The sequence below is a fragment of the Notolepis coatsorum genome (genome assembly GCF_963971535.1).
Source record: "Notolepis coatsorum genome assembly, chromosome: 9".
NCBI classification, from domain to species: domain Eukaryota; kingdom Metazoa; phylum Chordata; class Actinopteri; order Aulopiformes; family Paralepididae; genus Notolepis; species Notolepis coatsorum.
The window spans coordinates 144,441,133-144,464,327 of record NC_140173.1 but is presented as its reverse complement, the minus strand read 5'-3'; the positions used below and the strand labels follow the sequence as shown (position 1 = coordinate 144,464,327).

General features: G+C 44.9%; 1 protein-coding gene across 1 annotated transcript in view; it reads left to right on the top strand.

The window, feature by feature from the left end:
* hhat (hedgehog acyltransferase) overlaps nucleotides 1–23,195 on the top strand; it is a 157,234-nt gene that overhangs the window by 73,895 nt on the left and 60,144 nt on the right. Inside the window, exon 9 of the mRNA XM_084321510.1 lies at nucleotides 18,046–18,247. Within this exon, the coding sequence (XP_084177636.1) occupies nucleotides 18,046–18,247 (202 nt within the window). The remainder of the gene's footprint in view (nucleotides 1–18,045; nucleotides 18,248–23,195) is intronic.

The window sequence follows — 23,195 nt, the reverse complement described above, 5'->3', positions numbered from 1 at the left end:
TAAACTGAACGTTTTTGTATTTTTTTCTTTTTAGTCTCCGTTTAGATGATCACTGCTATGTGTCAGCAAATGTTGTCTCAGATTGTATTCTAAATTGGAATAAAAATACAGTGGAATAGAATATATAACAGAGCTGTGCAATTGTGCAAAAGAATATGAACAGTGTCTGGTTGTAGCTGGAAATATAACGACCGTAAATCCTCTAATAGTGGAGGGCATTCAAATAGAGGATGGGCCTCTTATAATGGACGGGGGGTTTGATACATGCAGACAAATACAGGCCGGCTTCCAATACAAGTTTTTTTTTGCCGTGATATAGAATGAGATAAACTCTTGCCAATGCAAATTAAGTGCTGCCTCTCTCTACCGTTCCCGCTACACTCTGACTACATTAACGTTTCCCTACTCTCACTTCGTTGGCGTTAGCTAACGTTGTCATAGCTAGATCTGTGGTGTCGGCTGGATGACGTTGGCTTTGTTTGCAAACGTTAGTTAGCGTTCGCTATCTATATGGCCTTGGCAGGCGGGGCTGGCGTTGTCCAGTTGACATTACAGATCATGATGGCTATGATAGCGTTAGCTAAAGCTTTTGCCGCACTGCATGTTATCAACTCGATTCGACTCGGGTAGAGTCGAGAAGGTACCACGCGCTAAATTGTCCGTGCGGACCCCGCAACCTATAGACAGTTCCAACTTAATCCAGAAATTAAGGCCTGCCTCTTATATAAGCCTCTCTCTAATAAAGGCCTGGTGCTCTTTGCAGCTGGGGTAAATACAAGAGCCGACCAATATTATAGGAAATACGGTATGTATTGTGTACAAAGCAAAGCACAGGTTTCAGGGTGGGCCAAGGCCAAGATAACAAACGAAACAGGACTAACTGAAAATAAACTACTAACTAATCTATCAGAAAGGAAAGTAACACAAAATACATTACTCTTACCCATCTACTTATCTGCAACAAATATAAAAGAGAATACAAACACAAAGTTTGTTTGTTTATTTATTTTTACCCAGGGACAGTGCACATTAACTCAATCAGCGCCAGAGGTCGCTGTTTACAGTGTGGTAAGAAGGCACGCAACCTATGTGCAAACCGACACCAAAACCCGTGTTTAACTCAAAATACTACTCTAACAAGGAATTACTGGTACAAACTAAAGAACAAAAGAATGAGAGAACGTAGCAAGTCTCTGCTTCCACACTATTCTCCAGCCACAGACAGAGTGCATGTGTGTCTCATAGACTGGTTTTAACCTGCCAGCAGGTAACCAATCAGCAGCAATTAGCTAATTAGCAGCCCTCACCTGCATGCCCAGTGACACAGGAGTAATCAAGCTCATGGTACATAACAAGCGTTTAGTGCATTTCACTAGAAACCGTGGCGTTTCTCTCATGTATCAACAATCAATCTGAAATCAACGTTATATTATCGGTATTATGTTTCATCATGAATGCATGAAAGGGGGGGGGGGGGGTCGTTTTTCTATGCTTCGATCGTCACCAACGGAATACCTTACACATTACACACATGTTCGGATTGCGGGGAAGGGATTATTCGATCAACGCAAGATTGATACCATATAGCCCTTACCTTGACTAGGATGTACTGCAAAAATAATATTCCAATTATCTGATCGCCATTCCAAGTATTGATGTCGATCGTGTTGCCAACATAATCCACAAAAGAACATGAACCGGGAGTGCTTGATTATCCTCAATCCATGCGTTATAAACGCTATTCCTGCCCAACAAGGAAAACCAGGGCTGGACCTTTTCTATTGACGCACAGACCAAGCCAGAGAGTTTCTAAGGATGTGCAATACTGGCCGCAAGGCGGCAGGCGGCGGTATCTCAGACTCATTCCGAATGATAACACAGGCTCCCTCGATGGATTATGAATAGAATATCAAATAAAAGAAATAACGATAGAAAACCCGACTTTATACGTGAGTGGCGTCCAATGAGTTAATCTTCAGTTTCCACATCAATATAAATGTGCCAGATTTGAGCTAATTAGCTAGTTTCCATCTGTAGTCCCTAGGCAGCCCACGCACGGTGCTAGTGGTTAACACTGTTGCTTAACGGCAAGAAGGTCCTGGCTTTGATTTCCGCTGGGGACCAGGTTACTGGGTTGCCAGGTGGGGCCTTTCTGTGTGGAGTTTGCATGTTCTCCCCGTGCTCGCAAGGGTTTCCCCCCCAAAAAGAGTTAAACCCAATGGAAAAACATACAGAACATATCGATTACGCTGTCGCGTCCCTGACAAGATGGACAGGAGCACTTTGATTGGCCCCCGGGTAAAGGCCCACACCGCAGGCCACGTCTAATCCCGGCTGCGTCAAGCGCAGAGGCATTTCATCGGTGACACAATGCATGTGTGTGTGTGTATTCCTGTGTGTTGCCCATCTTACATGTATGTGTTGCTGCATGCACACACCCTCTCTCTCTCTCTGTGCGTGAGGAGGAATTGGTGCTAGATTGAGAAGGGGCCGTCTCTCGGAGCAAGATCAAATTAATAAAGGTTAACGGTATATAGAACGGACATTCAGAGGCCGCAACACGCCTCCGAACAGACAAAGCGATGTTTCATTTTTTCCTTGGCATTTTTCATTTGGCCTGCCCTTCCCAAATGAAATGGGAAATAGTAATCGAGCCATAGGGACTGCATGACGCTTCTGTCTCTCTCTATTCATTATTAGTAGGGATGTCCGATATTATCGGCCTACCGATATTATCGGCCGATATCGGCATTAAAATGTGATATCGGAAAATATCGGTATCGGTTTTCAATTTATTTTATTTTATTTTATTTTTTACATTTCTATAACCTTTATTTACCCAGGCAAGCAAGTAAGAACAAATTCTGATTTTATTTATTGTCAAAAGTATGCATATTGTTGTGTTAATTCCACAACAAGAGATATGTAATGTTAATTACCTGCATATATCGGTATCGGTTGATATCGGTATCGGAAATTAAGAGTTGGACAATATCGGTATATCGGTATCGGTAAAAAAGCCAATATCGAGCATCCCTAATTATTAGATATCTACCGGTATGGTACCAGAGCGGTCAGCAGAGGGCTGATGACTACCCCTACCTACTAGTACAAATAGCCTGAAAAAAACTGTAAATTACACGGCTGTGTGGTCATGGAATAACCTTCCAAGTAACATTAGTTATATCAATGGAAAGTAGGGGGTGTAACAGTACACAAAAACCACGGTTCGGTACGTACTTCGGTTTTGAAGTCACGGTTCGATGCGGGTTTTCGGTACAGTGGGGGAAAGTTTGGCTTTCCATGTTCCACTCAGGGGTGATGTAGTGTGCAGTAACTAATTGTACTTGTAGGGCTGTCGACGAATATTCTATATTGAAATTAATAATCGATTTGTTAAATGGTTAGTAGTTAACATACCGTTAATTCGGTACACAGCCGTACTGAACCTTAGGTCCAGTACTAAAACGGTTCGGTACAGATACATACACCCCTAGTGGAAAGGCATGTTTTAAGAAACAACTCAGAATCTACCTACATTCTTTAGTTTAAATATGAATGAACATGATTGTCTTATTTTCTGTCTTTGAATAAAAAAAGATTATATGATGAAATTGATTTAATCTTTTTGTTATTAGGATTATGGATTGCTTGATTATGTATGTGTTTATGTTTGTGTATGTCTGTCTTGGACCCCAGGAAGACTATGCAGTTGAGATTCCCATATTTGGGGAATGCACAGGGGTCATCACAACCAGAGTGCAATGGCTTAGCCTCTCCCTGGTGAACCACCTTCTGGATCAAGATATCTCCCCAAGTAGGCCATTGTTTAGGGATGACGGATCCAATTACGTATGATTATCTGGTTTCACCCTTCTGCCACTGGGTTTGCGGTTTCGCAGTGTGTGTGTGTTTGCTTATTTGAACACACATCTGGGAACATGAGCTGGTCATTTCTATGTCACAGGTGCTCTGTGGAATTCTACGGTTTGGTTTTTAAATTGCAGAGCCGCAGATATACCCTGCTGAGGGCATGCTGAATGTGATTTGACCAAAGCAGAGTATACACACAGACAGTGGAGATAGCGAGCATTTTGACTTGTTGCGTGGTGGCGATGTCTCGCAGATATTACAACTACAAGTATAATTATATAATATATATATTTTATAAAAAATTTAAAAAAAAAAGTATATATATATATATATTTTTTTATAAAACCAAAAACGATCGGTATCGGCCGATATGGCTCAAGACGATCGGTGATCGGTATCGGTGGCAAAAAACGTGATCGGGGCATCCCTAGTCAGTACTGAGAACTGATCCCATCCTTTACTTTTACTGAACCGTATAGTCTTTTAATAGTCTTTTGTGTCCATATAGATTTTCATTTTGCTCAATAAGAGGGCTCTAGCATCCTATGTATGACAGACAGAAAGTGTTGTTTGTTTCTTTGTCCATGAAACAGTCTCCTCACCTACTGCTCACCAGTCATTATTAGAAAGGTCAAACGTTCTGCCAGAATGTAGATTCAAGAGGTTTATTTATCATATACATACACAGGGCATACAGGGAAATGCGGGTGGCCATGCCCGCTTCGATTGTGCGAGAATACAATAGTAAATAAAATAAGTAGAAGATAATAAAATAGACATAAAATAGACATGTTAAAAGTCCTGAGATAAATGCAATACAATGTTAAGCTACGAATTAAGGCACTGGGTCCTATGTACACTACTATACAATATACAGTTTTACTCTATGTCCCTATGCTATACTTGCTGTTACTAACTATACTATACAAGAACCACAACAAGCTCCAGGTCCCTCCGATCAAATGACCAACTGTGTCTGAGGGTCCCGCGGGCCAAACTGGTGACAAAGGGTTTCCGGGCCTTTGCAGTGATGGCGCCGACACTGTGGAATAAGCTCCCTCTCAAGATCAAGTCTGCCAACACCGTGGCGTACAGAGATTCAAGACCTTGCTTAAAACCCACCTTTTCGCTCTGGATGATCACTGAGTTACTTTGCTGTTGTGGTGTGTGTCTGAGGTGTTCTTATGTTCTCCGTCTGCCTGGTTCCGTTTTCTTTGTCCTGTCCATTTATTTGTATTCTTTTTTCCCCGGAAACCGATGTAAAAATTGGCTGGGGGGGGGCGCATTATAAATGCAAATATCATATCATAACAAGTTCTTAAAGTGACCTTTTTTTTCTCCTTCCTTTAAAGTGTCCCTTTTTTTTAAAGTGACCTGTGGTGCGTTTGTGTGTGAGTGAGTGCAGAATGTGTGTTGTGTTGTGTGTTTGTGTGTGTGTGTGTTCATGTGTGCTTGTGTGTGGAGAGATCAGTGTTCATTGTTCTGATGGCCTGGGGGAAGAAGCTGAGTCTGAGTCTCTCTGTTCTTGCAGTATGTATGCGGAGGCGCTTGCCTGACCGCAGCAGCTTGAACAGGCTGTTGTTGGGGTGGTGAGGGTCTTTCATTATTCTGCAGGCTCTGGATTTGCACCTCCTGTTATATAAGGCTGCGGTTACACTAGGGCCATTTCATTTAGTTTCATTTAGCTTTTCAGAACACTGCGTATTGGCAGGCAAGTAAGAGTTAAGTTAGACGTCGTTTTGTCTCGTCTACTATATACATGTAGTACAATACCAAAGCAGTAGGTGGCGTGTAGTTCAAACATGAAGGCCATTTTCAACCAATCAGAAAGGTTGAACGTGCCACTACACTTCCTGCTAAAAAACAACAGTCCACCATCTTTAAATACCTCGCGTGAGCCATTTAGCCAACGCTAAATGAATGGATTTGGATTTGGTGGAGAGAGAGAGAAAAAAACTGTTGTCATTCTTATGTTGTGGCAGCAGCAGGGGGGACGACGACAACTTCGTAACCTAGTTACAATTATCAAGTAATCTGTAAAGTAACTAGATTACTTTTTAAAGGAGTAATCAGTAATCAGATTATTTTTACAAGTAATCTGTGGCATCACTGGTCGGGAGACAGCAAATTATATTAATTATAGCGTGATATTGCAAGTGACTCCCAGAAATAGTTCTGATGTTTGGACTAATGGACAGAGTCGAGGTCCAGCCAGGGGAGAATTTGGCGTCGGTCTCTACTGCGCATGGGCATTGGGCAGAACGGCTCCGTATCCGGCTCGCGCCAATTACATGGCACCATTTTCGGTGAGTTTCCAAAACGAAAACGCCCTTTCAGCGTTGCCACTAGAAAAAGTGTTTTCCTGCCAAAACTGCGCTTCTTTTTAACTTGGACATGCAAACGTAATCATTCGAAAATAAAACGTTGCTGTTTTTCCCCAGTGTAACCATGGCCTAAGTCTTGCAGGGGTGGTAGTGCAGTACCCGTAGTACGCTCTGCTGAGCGCACCACTCTCTGTAGGGCCTTCCTGTCCTGGACCGTGCTGTTTCCAAACCAGGCAGTGATGTTCCCAGTCAGAATGCTCTCTACAGCCCCGGAATAGAAGGAGTTGAATATCTTCCCCGATACTCTGTACTTCCTTAATTGTCTCTGTTTCGCCTTTTTTACCACAGTGTCTATGTGTGTTGTCCATGTCAAGTCCTCCGTGATGTGGACCCCCAGGTACTTAAAACTGCTCACCCTGTCCACGATAGCCCCATTTATCCACAGTGGCGTGTGTGTCCTCCCCTGCTGTATTCTCCTAAAATCCACGATCAGCTCCTTGGTTTTACCAATGTTCAGGAGTAGGCTGTTATCCCGGCACCAGCGTGCCAGGACATCAACCTCCTTCCGGTAGGCCTTCTCGTCATGTAGTAACAATGGGAGTGCCGCCAAAACACAGAACACAGTTTCGGCCCAAAAATGTTAACCAAAATAGAAGCCAAATTCCCGATCGGTAGATCAAACAACCAATCAAATTGTAGCCAACCCCTGTGTGTGCACATCATCGCTGTTGTCGGTTGATGATTGGTTGGAGAAATGCCTGTCAAAATGGCTGTCTGCGTTTTTCATTCGAATGACTACTCCCCTTAAATATGACCCGACAACAAGGTGTTTGTATCCAAACGTTGCAAGTCTCGACTACAACCATGTGAAATCTGATTATTCTTTCCGTTTGGGACTTTTGAGTTTTTAAGTCTGTCTTTCTGTCTTTCTGTCTTTCTGTCTTTCTTTCTTTCTTTCTTTCTTTCCGTCTTTCCTTCTTTCCTTCTTTCCTTCTTTCCTTCTTTCCTTCTTTCTTTCTTTCTTTCTTTCTTTCTTTCTTTCTTTCCTTCTTTCCTTCTTTCCTTTCTTTCTTTCTTTCTTTCTTTCTTTCTTTCTTTCTTTCTTTCTTTCCTTCTTTCCTTCTTTCCTTCTTTCCTTCTTTCTTTCTTTCTGTTGAAAGCTACAGGTCGCCTCTTATACATCTCAATCACCTACTCGAGATATAAACCTGCGGCCGCTCGATATCCCCCGGCGAGGTGCTAAACTCGCCAAGTTCTCGAGTCAATTTACTATTTCTGTCTAGATTACTTCAAGTCACTGGTCTTGTGATATCCAGTTGATATGAACTGTAATCATGAAGAGTTGTTAATCTCTTCTTGTTTGAAATAAACCGAATATTTTGTTTAGGAGAACTATTATATCATGTAATAAAAATTATATTATTATTATCACTTTACGAAAGGGCTTGTAATACTGCTCATTTGAAAGCTTGGTTGTATTACTACTTTTTTAATAAGTATTACCACTGTACTAACACGTAATCATTGTTTGCACTCCCCGGCCCTCTTTGTCCTCCTCCTCCTCCTCCTTCAACGGAACCGACCGTCTGACCCTGCAGTGATTCAGACGGTCGAGGTCCCACACAAGACAGAGTCAGTCTGGACACAGAGACACCGGAACCCGCAAACAACACTCATCTACATGCTTAGTATTTCTTATCAGTACATAGCATATACATATATAAATATATATATTTTAGCTGAAAAGCATTAACCAGTCAATTGATTCAATCTGTATTTCATGACATAGTCACCTCAGAGGAAATCAAGGCGCGGCTGGTATTTGCTGGCAGGGATCAGTCCAAGAACTCAATGGATTATAAAAAGTCATCTTTATTTCATTGAAGTTACAGAAAAAGACTAAATAAAAAATATCCATTACAGTTTAAAAGATTATATAAAAACAAAACATGTCATCTGCATCTTGGTCTTCCAAGTCACACACTGGTAAAAACTTCAAAATCTCTCAAAAAAGTCTCTAAGTACCATTCTTCTTCTCTCTCCAGCTCAGTGTAAAAATCCCGCCGTGCTCTCGCCAGTTGGCCCTTTTTATAAGGTCCGTCACGTCACGCCATCATCAGTACATAGCTCCAATCACTGTACAGTACGTGTCATATCCCTCCTTCAGTTATTTGTTACTTTGCAGTTACATATCAAATCAAGTAATTCATAAGAATACAAAGCCCCTCTGACTAGAGCTCCCTCTTCTAGGCCTTGCATTCCAGCCGGTCCCTCCCCTACTGCATGGGGCCTCTTTCGTTCTGAGACGAGGACGAGGCAGACTGCCGTAATATATCTTACATAGCCCAACACATACATATACAGATATATACAGGTACAATAGGTTACAGGTACAATACAGTACTCGGTGTACTATATTACATTAGTTTACATTACATTATAGTCATTATAGTCTGCTCTCCTCTCCTTCCTCTTCTGATTCAAGACTTCAACCAGCAACCCTTCCGTCCGAAAGGGTTAACATTACAGCTCCCTATCTCCTTTGCTGGGGCCCACATTCCGCAGGTTGCCTCCCTTCTGCATGTGGTCTGTGAAGAACAGACCCTTCTTATGGAGATTTTAAAGGCTCAGTTCCATTTGTTTTTAAAGTAGAGCCCTCATAGAGTTATTTTTCCAGAGTTCAGTTTATACTGGTCACATAGGAACGACTCAGGATGTCATTGTCCAAAAGTGTCGCTTGCTGATCTGTGGCACTTCACACATACGATACTGGTATAGGGTTCAATTCCCTGTTCTACCTAATACCATACAACTATTCGGTCTCTCTCTCTTTGTCTATGTCTCTTTCCTTCTCTCCATCTCTGTCTGTCTCTCTGTCTATATCTCTGTGTGTGTGTGCGTGTGTGTGTGTCTCTCTCTCACACTATGTCTCTTTCTTTGTGTGTGTCTCTCTCTCACACTATGTCTCTCTCTTTGTGTGTGTGTGCGTGTGTGTGTCTCTCTCCTCTCCTTCCTCTTCTGATTCAAGACTTCAACCAGCAACCCTTCCGTCCGAAAGGGTTAACATTACAGCTCCCTATCTCCTTTGCTGGGGCCCACATTCCTCAGGGTGCCTCCCTTCTGCATGTGGTCTGTGAAGAACAGACCCTTCTTATGGAGATTTTAAAGGCTCAGTTCCATTTGTTTTTAAAGTAGAGCCAGCATAAAGCTATCCTCCAGAGTTCAGTTTAAAGATTATACTGGTCACATAGGAACGACTCAGGATGTCATTGTCCAAGAGTGTCACTTGTTCTGTGACACTTTACACCCCCTCTGTCATCCTGGTCGGTCATTTTCCATTGTCTTAATAGCGTCTGTACTGGGGGACGAGATGGCGATTGTGGGGTCACGTGGCTGTGACTCTCCACACCCCCTCTGCCATCTTGGTACCTTGTTACCCTGGTAGCCGGCGGGAAGACTTGCATCTGTTGTTCCCTGGCTGGACGGCTCGACAGGATAGGAGTCACGTTGTTGCTTGGTATCCGGCGGGAAGACTTGCATCTGTTGTTCCCGGCCGATGCACCCAGGCTGTTGTCGTCTTGGTCATCTTGGTCACCTTGGTCATCTTGGTCATCTTGGTCACCTTGGTCATCTTGGTCATCTTGGGGTCGCCCCCTCTGACCTCTTGGATCTCTCCCATAGTTTGAGGTAGGTTGATTTGTCACTTCTCGGGCGACCCCCACGGGTCCCCGAGAATTGTAGCAGCAGTCCTCTATTGACGTGTGGTTGGCCTGGTCATGTGACCCTGTCCGTAGGTCTCGCAGGACATCACAGATACAGTCCACAGAGGACTCATTTCTTTTCTCTCTTTCAGGTCCATTCAGGGCTCTCGTCGCCCTGTAACCTGGGTCCAGGCCGATGTCTCTCTGTCCGGTCTGGGAGGTCTAGGAGGTCTAGATGAGGACCTTGAGGATGCTCTGGAGCTTGACCTATCGTGTGACCCTGTCCGTAGGCCTCGCAGGACATCACAGATACAGTCCACAGAGGACCCATTTCTTTTCTCTCTTTCAGGTCCATTCAGGGCTCTCGTCGCCCTGTAACCTGGGTCCAGGCCGATGTCTCTCTGTCCGGTCTGGGAGGTCGATTTGTCACTTCTCGGGCGACCCCTACGGGTCCCCGAGAATTGTAGCAGCAGTCCTCCATTGAAGTGTGGTTGGCCTGGTCGCGTGACCCTGTCCGTAGGCCTCGCAGGACATCACAGATACAGTCCACAGAGGACTCATCTCTTTTCTCTCTTTCAGGTCCATTCAGGGCTCTCATCGCCCTGTAACCTGGGTCCAGGCCGATGTCTCTCTGTCCGGTCTAGGAGGTCTGGGAGGTCTGGGAGGTCTAGGAGGTCTGGGAGGTCTGGGAGGTCTAGGAGGTCTAGATGAGGACCTTGAGGATGCTCTGGAGCTTGACCTATCCCGGTCTTCCTCCAGTTCCGATTTCTGACCTGAGTCAGTATATTCCTTCTTGCCATCCGCTGCGTCGTTCGCTGATTCCGGGGGACCGCCCCCCCGTCTAGGAGTGTGGCACTGATTCAGGTTTTGTCCCTTTACCAGCGCACATTGTTCACAGATCCTTCGGACTGTTGTTTCCGTCCACTTCCTTCTTGCACAGGGGGTCTACCCTGTGTTGTGCTTGTCTCGGTCCAGACTGGGTAGTTAGTTACTGTTTATGTCTGGTATTAGTTCCGGCTAGTTAGCCAGCTTGTAGATTCAGGCTATGTAGCCTCTTATAGACTCAGCTCCTGCTGATAACACCAGCCTGTATTATTACGCCGGTTCCATTTCCGTCCCAGTAGCAGGACTTATTCTGATTTTAAGTAAACATTAGGTTACTTCTGGTTGAGGTGACCTGGTACCTATTTTTTCTACTTAGGTTTCGACTGTAATTACGTTACTTTTTAGTCGTGAGTAAACTTTTACTGCTATCACAGAAATATACTTTAAGTGTGATTCTTTCTTTGAGTAGAACCTTCTACGTTTTTTGACTGTAAGAAAACATTACGTAACTTTTTAGTCGTGAGTAAACTTTTACTGCTATCACAGAAATATACTTTAAGTGTGATTCTTTCTTTGAGTAGAACCTTCTACGTTTTTTTGACTGTAAGAAAACATTACGTAACTTTTTAGTCGTGAGTAAACTTTTACTGCTATCACAGAAATATACTTTAAGTGTGATTCTTTCTTTGAGTAGAACCTTCTACGTCTTTTGACTGTAAGAAAACATTACGTAACTTTTTAGTCGTGAGTAAACTTTTACTGCTATCACAGAAATATACTTTAAGTGTGATTCTTTCTTTGAGTAGAACCTTCTACGTCTTTTGACTGTAAGAAAACATTACGTAACTTTTTAGTCGTGAGTAAACTTTTACTGCTATCACAGAAATATACTTTAAGTGTGATTCTTTCTTTGAGTAGAACCTTCTACGTTTTTTGACTGTAAGAAAACATTACGTAACTTTTTAGTCGTGAGTAAACTTTTACTGCTATCACAGAAATATACTTTAAGTGTGATTCTTTCTTTGAGTAGAACCTTCTACGTTTTTTGACTGTAAGAAAACATTACGTAACTTTTTAGTCGTGAGTAAACTTTTACTGCTATCACAGAAATATACTTTAAGTGTGATTCTTTCTTTGAGTAGAACCTTCTACGTTTTTTTGACTGTAAGAAAACATTACGTAACTTTTTAGTCGTGAGTAAACTTTTACTGCTATCACAGAAATATACTTTAAGTGTGATTCTTTCTTTGAGTAGAACCTTCTACGTTTTTTTGACTGTAAGAAAACATTACGTAACTTTTTAGTCGTGAGTAAACTTTTACTGCTATCACAGAAATATACTTTAAGTGTGATTCTTTCTTTGAGTAGAACCTTCTACGTCTTTTGACTGTAAGAAAACATTACGTAACTTTTTAGTCGTGAGTAAACTTTTACTGCTATCACAGAAATATACTTTAAGTGTGATTCTTTCTTTGAGTAGAACCTTCTACGTTTGGTTTTTTTTCAAATCTGTAATTAATTCTACTCCAGAGGCACCCGACAGCAGTCATTTCGGTTCATATTCTTTCGGTTTTTGATACCTATTTAAATAGTATAAAGCCCAACTCACTTGAACTTATGTTCTTAGCCCCGGAACCTCCAATCCGTTTTGACAGACCTATAAACCAGTGACTTGGCCGCCCAAGCACCACAGCGTCCTGTATGCTGAGGCTTCCAAGTCCCCACAAATCTGATAGGCCCGTCGGATACAGAGACCCTGATGCTCGCTCTGTCCCCCCGCGTCAAGGTGCTAAGCTTGATGAGAGTTTGCAGAGTCTCAATTTTTTACCCATAGGTGCTGGTGAGTGTACATCTCATGCAGCTGATATGGCTGGTAGGGTGCTAACCCACCAAATGGTTGCTGTCAGGAAATCCCTTCCGAATGAAATAGATTACAAATTCACTTTACTTTACTCTGGGTTTAGAGCAAGGACGGACATCTTTATATATTATACTTAGAATATATACAAAACTTTTGTAGTATTCTATGTCATGTTTCTTCCTAAATGACAATAACACTTTATATTATTCCTCTTGACAGATGAGCTGTATGTCAAGTGCAGTTTGCACTTGCTTGAGTCACTTGTGTCAGGGCCCCAGAGGGTAAGGATACTATTGATTCTCCTTCCGGGCTTTGAATTCCTCCCTTGTTGTCCTCACCTCTGCTTGCTGTTCTGGGGTTAGTGCGGCCCACTCGTCTGCAGGTAGGTATTGGTACTTCTTTTTCCCTGTTCTGTCCTTGGTTGTTTTTGGGGGGAACTCCTGGGAGGCCCCCCTTTTGTCAGATAGCATTTTAACTTGGTCATACAGCATACATTCGATACGTAGCTGGTCTTGTGACCATGCTGCGCATCGGGCTGCCAGTGGGTTACCCCCTGGGACTCCTCTGAGTAGCTTTTCAAGCAGTGAGCATGATCCTTGCATAGGTGTTCCATTCATGACTGATTCTGCTGCATCATTGAGAGACATGCTCCCGCCTCGCACCTGTGCGATTAGTTTCTCCACCATCTTATACCCTGGATCTTGACCGGGGGTCCTTACTTCTCTTTCCATCAGTTGGTCCATTGAGGCCCTTTCGGGGATCTCTAGTCCTTTGAGATGTCTCAACATGCGAGCTAGCGTCTCGTGTGCTTGTATCTCCTGAGCGAGCATCTGCTGCGCCAGCTTCTCATGAGCTAGCATCTGCTGCGCCAGTTTCTTCTGAGCTACCCGTGCCAACTTCTCCTGAGCTAGCATCTGCCTCGCCAGCCTCTCCTGAGCTACCCGTGCCAGCTTCTCCTGGGCTAGCCTCTCCTGGGCTGGCTTCTCTTGTGCTAGCTCCTCCTGAGCTAGCTTCTGGCGTGCCAGCTCCTCCTGAGCTAGCATCTCTCGTGCTAGCTCCTCCTGAGCTAGCTTCTGGCGTGCCAGCTCCTCCTGAGCTAGCATCTCTCGTGCTAGCTCCTCCTGAGCTAGCTTCTCTCGTGCTAGCTCCTCTTGAGCTAGCTTCTCTCGTGCTAGCTCCTCCTGAGCTAGCTTCTCTCGTGCTAGCTCCTCCTGAGCTAGCTTCTCTCGTGCTGGCTCCTCTTGAGCTAGCTTCTCTCGTGCTAGCTCCTCCTGAGCTAGCTTCTCTCGTGCTAGCTCCTCTTGAGCTAGCTTCTCTCGTGCTAGCTCCTCTTGAGCTAGCTTCTCTCGTGCTAGCTCCTCTTGAGCTAGCTTCTCTCGTGCTAGCTCCTCCTGAGCTAGCTTCTCTCGTGCTAGCTCCTCTTGAGCTAGCTTCTCTCGTGCTAGCTCCTCTTGAGCTAGCTTCTCTTGTGCTAGCTCCTCTTGAGCTAGCTTCTCTCGTGCTAGCTCCTCCTGAGCTAGCTTCTCTCGTGCTAGCTCCTCTTGAGCTAGCTTCTCTCGTGCTAGCTCCTCCTGAGCTAGCTTCTCTCGTGCTAGCTCCTCCTGAGCTAGTTTCTGGGTGTTAGCACTGGCTTGTTAGCCGATGTAGTGCTAGTTAGCTTGCAGTTCTGTGAATTCGTTTTGGCTCGCTTCACATCCACACTCCGCTCATACAAAGTGTCTCTGGGCTAGGGAGCCCTCGCCTTTCTGTGAACGGCCGTTTTGGCTCGCTTCACATCCACACTCCGCTCATACAAAGTGTCTCTGGGCTAGGGAGCCCTCGCCTTTCTGTGAACGGCCGTTTTGGCTCGCTTCACATCCACACTCCGCTCATACAAAGTGTCTCTGGGCTAGGGAGCCCTCGCCTTTCTGTGAACGGCCGTTTTGGCTCGCTTCACATCCACACTCCGCTCATACAAAGTGTCTCTGGGCTAGGGAGCCCTCGCCTTTCTGTGAACGGCCGTTTTGGCTCGCTTCACATCCACACTCCGCTCATACAAAGTGTCTCTGGGCTAGGGAGCCCTCGCCTTTCTGTGAACGGCCGTTTTGGCTCGCTTCACATCCACACTCCGCTCATACAAAGTGTCTCTGGGCTAGGGAGCCCTCGCCTTTCTGTGAACGGCCGTTTTGGCTCGCTTCACATCCACACTCCGCTCATACAAAGTGTCTCTGGGCTAGGGAGCCCTCGCCTTTCTGTGAACGGCCGTTTTGGCTCGCTTCACATCCACACTCCGCTCATACAAAGTGTCTCTGGGCTAGGGAGCCCTCGCCTTTCTGTGAACGGCCGTTTTGGCTCGCTTCACATCCACACTCCGCTCATACAAAGTGTCTCTGGGCTAGGGAGCCCTCGCCTTTCTGTGAACGGCCGTTTTGGCTCGCTTCACATCTCTCTAAACTGCCAGACATTTTAGAGAGAGGGTTTCCTTTTTCCCCCCTTCTTTTTTTTTTTTATCCAATTTTGCGGGCTCAACCGCTCCACCAGCAATGCCCCCACTATGCAGATGCCTTTAATTTGCCACTGCTCTCCATCGAGGGCCCTACAGATCAATATCCTTTGACTGGTGTATTCTAAAACTCGGTTCTCCGTTTTTTTTTTTTTCAATATTTCTAGTTTATTTTATTTTGGCTGTTATCTTACCGATCTCAGCCCTAACCCAGGGACGCCATGTTGAAAGCTACAGGTCGCCTCTTATACATCTCAATCACCTACTCGAGATATAAACCTGCGGCCGCTCGATATCCCCCGGCGAGGTGCTAAACTCGCCAAGTTCTCGAGTCAATTTACTATTTCTGTCTAGATTACTTCAAGTCACTGGTCTTGTGATATCCAGTTGATATGAACTGTAATCATGAAGAGTTGTTAATCTCTTCTTGTTTGAAATAAACCGAATATTTTGTTTAGGAGAACTATTATATCATGTAATAAAAATTATATTATTATTATCACTTTACGAAAGGGCTTGTAATACTGCTCATTTGAAAGCTTGGTTGTATTACTACTTTTTTAATAAGTATTACCACTGTACTAACACGTAATCATTGTTTGCACTCCCCGGCCCTCTTTGTCCTCCTCCTCCTCCTCCTTCAACGGAACCGACCGTCTGACCCTGCAGTGATTCAGACGGTCGAGGTCCCACACAAGACAGAGTCAGTCTGGACACAGAGACACCGGAACCCGCAAACAACACTCATCTACATGCTTAGTATTTCTTATCAGTACATAGCATATACATATATAAATATATATATTTTAGCTGAAAAGCATTAACCAGTCAATTGATTCAATCTGTATTTCATGACATAGTCACCTCAGAGGAAATCAAGGCGCGGCTGGTATTTGCTGGCAGGGATCAGTCCAAGAACTCAATGGATTATAAAAAGTCATCTTTATTTCATTGAAGTTACAGAAAAAGACTAAATAAAAAATATCCATTACAGTTTAAAAGATTATATAAAAACAAAACATGTCATCTGCATCTTGGTCTTCCAAGTCACACACTGGTAAAAACTTCAAAATCTCTCAAAAAAGTCTCTAAGTACCATTCTTCTTCTCTCTCCAGCTCAGTGTAAAAATCCCGCCGTGCTCTCGCCAGTTGGCCCTTTTTATAAGGTCCGTCACGTCACGCCATCATCAGTACATAGCTCCAATCACTGTACAGTACGTGTCATATCCCTCCTTCAGTTATTTGTTACTTTGCAGTTACATATCAAATCAAGTAATTCATAAGAATACAAAGCCCCTCTGACTAGAGCTCCCTCTTCTAGGCCTTGCATTCCAGCCGGTCCCTCCCCTACTGCATGGGGCCTCTTTCGTTCTGAGACGAGGACGAGGCAGACTGCCGTAATATATCTTACATAGCCCAACACATACATATACAGATATATACAGGTACAATAGGTTACAGGTACAATACAGTACTCGGTGTACTATATTACATTAGTTTACATTACATTATAGTCATTATAGTCTGCTCTCCTCTCCTTCCTCTTCTGATTCAAGACTTCAACCAGCAACCCTTCCGTCCGAAAGGGTTAACATTACAGCTCCCTATCTCCTTTGCTGGGGCCCACATTCCGCAGGTTGCCTCCCTTCTGCATGTGGTCTGTGAAGAACAGACCCTTCTTATGGAGATTTTAAAGGCTCAGTTCCATTTGTTTTTAAAGTAGAGCCCTCATAGAGTTATTTTTCCAGAGTTCAGTTTATACTGGTCACATAGGAACGACTCAGGATGTCATTGTCCAAAAGTGTCGCTTGCTGATCTGTGGCACTTCACACATACGATACTGGTATAGGGTTCAATTCCCTGTTCTACCTAATACCATACAACTATTCGGTCTCTCTCTCTTTGTCTATGTCTCTTTCCTTCTCTCCATCTCTGTCTGTCTCTCTGTCTATATCTCTGTGTGTGTGTGCGTGTGTGTGTGTCTCTCTCTCACACTATGTCTCTTTCTTTGTGTGTGTCTCTCTCTCACACTATGTCTCTCTCTTTGTGTGTGTGTGCGTGTGTGTGTCTCTCTCCTCTCCTTCCTCTTCTGATTCAAGACTTCAACCAGCAACCCTTCCGTCCGAAAGGGTTAACATTACAGCTCCCTATCTCCTTTGCTGGGGCCCACATTCCTCAGGGTGCCTCCCTTCTGCATGTGGTCTGTGAAGAACAGACCCTTCTTATGGAGATTTTAAAGGCTCAGTTCCATTTGTTTTTAAAGTAGAGCCAGCATAAAGCTATCCTCCAGAGTTCAGTTTAAAGATTATACTGGTCACATAGGAACGACTCAGGATGTCATTGTCCAAGAGTGTCACTTGTTCTGTGACACTTTACACTTTCCTTCTTTCCTTCTTTCCTTCTTTCTCTTTCCTTCTTTTCTTCTTTTCTTCTTTTCTTTCTTTCTTTCTTTCTTTCTTTCTTTCTTTCTTTCTTTCTTTCTTTCTTTCTTTCCTTCTTTCCTTCTTTCCTTCTTTCTTTCTTTCCTTATTTCCTTCTTTCCTTCTTTCTTTCTTTCTTTCTTTCTTTCTTTCTTTCTTTCTTTCTTTCTTTCTTTCTTTCTTTCTTTCCTTCTTTCCTTCTTTTCTTCTTTTCTTCTTTCTTTCTTTTCTTCTTTCTTTCTTTTCTTCTTTCCTTCTTTCCTTCTTTCCTTCTTTCTTTCTTTCTTTCTTTCCTTCTTTCCTTCTTTCCTTCTTTCCTTCTTTCTTTCCTTCTTTCTTTCTTTCTTTCTTTCTTTCTTTCTTTCTTTCTTTCTTTCTTTCTTTCTTTCTTTCTTTCTTTCTTTCTTTCTTTCTTTCTTTCTTTCTTTCTTTCTTTCTTTCTTTCTTTCTTTCTTTCTTTCTTCCTTCCTTCCTTCCTTCCTTCCTTCCTTCCCCCTCCTTTCCTTGCTTCCCCTCCCTTCTTTCCTTGCTTCCCTACTATTACTTGCCCTCCTCCCAGATACATCTATGTTCCCCTGGGCGGCTCGAGACACGGCCCCCTCTACAAGGTGCTGTCCACCGGTCTGGCCTTCGCCTTCGTCTGCCTGTGGCACGGTGGCCACGACTACCTGCAGTACTGGGCTCTGATGAACTGGGCCGGCGTTCTGGTGGAGACCGGCCTGAAGACCCTCCTCTCCGCTCCCCTCATTCACACCTTTGTTGTAAGTCTGAGCTAGGGGTTAACCCGTTCACTACCACACTACAAAGGGTTAACCCGTTCACTACCACACTACAAAGGGTTAACCCGTTCACTACCACACTACAAAGGGCTAACCCGTTCACTACCACACTACAAAGGGCTAACCCTTTCACTACCACACTACAAAGGGTTAACCCTTTCACTACCACACGACATAGGGTTAACCCTTTCACTACCACACTACAAAGGGTTAACCCTTTCACTGCCACACTACAAAGGGTTAACCCTTTCACTACCACACTACAAAGGGCTAACCCGTTCACTACCACACTACAAAGGGCTAACCCTTTCACTACCACACTACAAAGGGTTAACCCATTCACTACCACACTACAAAGGGTTAACCCGTTCACTACCACACAACAAAGGGTTAACCCTTTCGCTACCACACTACAAAGGGTTAACCCTTTCACTACCACACTACATAGGGTAAACCCTTTCGCTACCACACTACAAAGGGTTAACCCTTTCGCTACCACACTACAAAGGGTAAACCCTTTCACTACCACACTACATAGGGTAAACCCTTTCACTACCACACTACATAGGGTTAACCCTTTCACTACCACACTACAAATGGTAAACCCTTTCACTACCACACTACAAAGGGTAAACCCTTTCACTACCACACTACAAAGGGTAAACCCTTTCACTACCACACTACAAAGGGCTAACCCTTTCACTACCACACTACAAAGGGCTAATCCTTTCACTGCCACACTACAAAGGGCTAACCCTTTCACTACCACACTACAAAGGGCTAACCCTTTCACTACCACACTACAAAGGACTAACCCTTCCACTACCACACTAGAAAGGGTTAACCCTTTCACTACCACACTACATAGGGTAAACCCTTTCACTACCACACTACAAAGGGCTAACCCTTTCACTACCACACTACAAAGGGTTAACCCTTTCGCTACCACACTACAAAGGGCTAACCCTTTCACTGTCACAATACAAAGGGCTAACCCTTTCACTACCACACTACAAAGGGCTAACCCTTTCACTACCACACTACAAAGGGCTAACCCTTTCACTACCACACTACAAAGGGCTAACCCTTTCACTACCACACTACAAAGGGTTAACCCTTTCACTACCACACTACATAGGGTAAACCCTTTCACTACCACACTACAAAGGGCTAACCCTTTCACTACCACACTACAAAGGGTAAACCCTTTCACTACCACACTACATAGGGTTAACCCTTTCACTACCACACTACAAAGGGCTAACCCTTTCACTACCACACTACAAAGGGTAAACCCTTTCACTACCACACTACATAGGGTTAACCCTTTCACTACCACACTACAAAGGGTTAACCCTTTCACTACCACACTACAAAGGGTTAACCCTTTCACTACCACACTACAAAGGGCTAACCCATGCACTACCATACTACAGATAGTTAAGACATTAGTAGCGCATATATGTTACCATATTAGCCCTTTAAAATTATTAAGCCTTTCACTACCACACTACAGACTGTCTGTAGTGTGGTAGTGAAGGGTTAATAATATGGTAACATTTGTGTGCTACTGATGTGTTCTTACATAATATCCATTAGATTAACTTATTTTGGGACAATGAAAGGGGTGATTATTTCTTAAGAACCATTTTGGTAATTTTTGCCAAAAATATCCCGACCGCTACCAATAAATCTACATCCTCTGAGGAAAACAGCTGGTCGCTGTGACTGTAATCAGTCACTCACAACATCTCAGGGTGCCTGAATCTAAACAAAGCAATCAGCGGGTTTCAGACCTGCCAATTGGAAAACTAACACCACCGCCATGCTCCTCGTGGGGAAAGTACCCACACTGCAAAACCACCTGTCGTCCAGAGGGTGGGGAAACGTTTTTTAATCGCCTTTTGAAAAAAGCCAAGCTACTGGTGCCACTGGGAGTCTGTGGGAAAGCCTTGTTGTGCTGCATAGCCCACGGCGAGGTGCTTGAAGAGTCAACTCTCTCTCTCTTCCGCCAGAATTGCCTACCCCACCTTTTAAGTCTGTTATCTTAACCCTTTCACTGCTACACGACAGAAGGTTAACCCTTTACTATCACACAACCGACGGTCGCCGGCTGTCGTGTGGCAGTGAAAGGGTTAACCCTCTGTGTATTGTCGCAGTGAAAGGGTCAACCGTTTTGGTGGTGCGGCGGTGAAAGCGTTGAGAAGAAAGTTCAATAGTGGCTGGGTGGTGCAGCGGTCTAAGCGCTCGTCACCAACGCGTGAGACACCGGTATCGAATCCGGCTGTCAGCGTTGCCTCCGGCTTGGGCCGGCCGTCATACTGACTCAATTGGCAGAGTCAGCGGGAGGGGAGTCGATGGGGTGGTAATCTGGACGTTGTAAACAGCGACTCCTACAGGTCGGTCAGGGCGCCTGCACAGCAAGGACAGGAGATGTCGAGGGTAGTGTGAGCCTCCCACACGTTACACCTCGCAAATGAGAGTCCGCGCTGGCAGGTGAAAAGAAGTGGCTGGCTGACTCTGCATGTATCGGAGGGGACATGCGATAGATTCTTCAACCCTCCCTACGACCGACCAGTGGGGGGCACATGCGAGCAACGATCAAGACAGGGGAGGGGGGAATTGGCACGACTAAATTGGGATGGGAGAAAAAACAGAAAAAGAAGGAGAAAAAGTGGATAAAAAAAGAAGAAGGGGGGCGGTCGGGTGGTGTAGCGGAGATTGTGCTCGTCACCAATGCAAGAGGCTGTGGTCTCGACTCCCGGAGTCCGCATTGCTTGCGGCTTGGGCCGATCGTCATACTAACTCGTTTGGCTGAGTTAGGGGGAGGGAAGCCGCGGGTGGTAATCTGGCGTTGTGGACAGCGACGCCTACAGGTCAGGTCTGGGCGCCTGCTCAGCGAAAGGCAGGAAGTGGTGACGGCAGCGTGACCTCCCACGCGTTACACTTCACCAATGAGAGTCCTCGCTGCCAGGTGAAAAGAGAGCCACTGGCTGTCTCCGCATGTGTCGGAGGAAGCATGCGGTAGACTTCAGGGTTCCCTTGTACCGACCAGTAGGGGGAACATACGCACAACGACCAGGTAGGGGAGGGGGGGGAATTGGCATAACGACTAAATTGGGGGGAAAAGCACAGAAAATCCGGCGGAGAAAGAGGATTAAAAAAATAATAATAATAAAAAAAAAAAGTAGAAAGTTCAACATTCTCGTGTTATTCATCTGATGTTCGTCTCGTCTTGTGTCTTCAAGAAAGAGAGCTGCTCTATGAACAAGAGACCAACTTCGTTTGTGCCGTGATGTACAATAAACAGAATTTGACCTCCAAAGAATGTAAATGTCCATTCCGAGTCCACAAAGGGCAGCTGCAGGTTGTGTCTCTCAATGACATCACATAGTGGAGTCTCGGGTTCTATGGTTTCCAGCGTTAGGATAAGTTGTTCATGTTCACAGAAATATTGATTGAACTGGTCCAAGATGACTAGAAATATAGCATATCATGTTTATCAGATCAAAACCTTCACATCTCCAAAGTCAGGTTTTCTGAAATGATGAAACATACTAGACATATTATTCTGATTCACTTGTTATATACATATAAACATACCTTCAATTTGATGTGAACGAATACAATTGATGTTCATTACATTGAACCGCATGGTAATAATGTTAAGTGTGTTATCAAGCCAGACCTAAACAAGATAATTGAGATAAAAAAAAATGATTGTGCCGCGTTGCTCTCATTTTGTCTTGTGTTGTAAATGCAAAAGCGCACCCTTCCTTCACGGCACACAAACGCCATCTCGCCAGCCCTGTCTTAACGTTCTCCCTCTGTAAATCCCGAGCGCCTTGACAGAAAATTGCGGTTGTCGCAACGATCCTGGCGATCCTGACCATCATCCCTGTACCGAAGAAACCCTCCCCAACATGTCCAAATGACTACAGACCGGTGGCACTCACCTCTGTGGTCATGAAATGTTTCGAGAGGCTGGTCAAGGACCACATTTGTGCCTCCCTCCCCAGTGATATGGACCCTATGCAATTTGCATACAGGACAAACGGGTCCACCGACGACGCGGTCTCCCAGGTACTGCACAGCACTCTCTCCCACCTTGACCGTCAGAAGGGGGGCTATGTGAGACTGTTGTTCATTGACTACAGCTCAGCGTTCAACACCATAGTCCCCACCAGACTGGTGGACAAGCTGATCGAGCTAGGTCTGAGCTCCGCCCTGAGCGCCTGGGTACTGGACTTTCTGAGCGAAACACCCCAGGCGGTCAGGGTGGGGGGTCAGACCTCCAACACCATCACCCTGAGCATCGGGTCCCCCCAGGGCTGTGTTCTGAGCCCCCTGCTGTACTCACTCTACACACACGATTGTGTGGCCAAGTTCAGCTCCAACTCCATAGTGAAGTTCGCAGACGACACGGTGGTGGTGGGGCTGATCTCGGACAACGACGAGAAGGCCTACCGGGAGGAGGTTGAGGTACTGGAACGCTGGTGCCAGGACAACAGCCTGCTCCTGAACATTGGTAAAACCAAGGAGCTGATCGTGGATTATAGGAGAGGACAGCAGGAGACGCACACACCACTGATGATTAACGGGGCTACCGTGGACAGGGTGAGCAGCTTTAAGTACCTGGGGGTCCACATCTCAGAGGACCTGACATGGTCAACACACATAGACACAGTAGTAAAGAAGGCGAAACAGCGCCTCTACCACCTGAGACAGTTAAGGAAGTTCAGAGTATCGGGGAAGATACTCCAGTCCTTCTACTCAGGAGCTGTAGAGAGCATCCTGACCGGAAACATCACTGCCTGGTATGGAAACAGCACGGCACAGGACAAGAAGGCCCTACAGAGAGTGGTGCGCTCAGCCGAGCGTACCACGGGTATTGCACTACCCCCCCTGCAGGTTCTATACAACAAGAGGT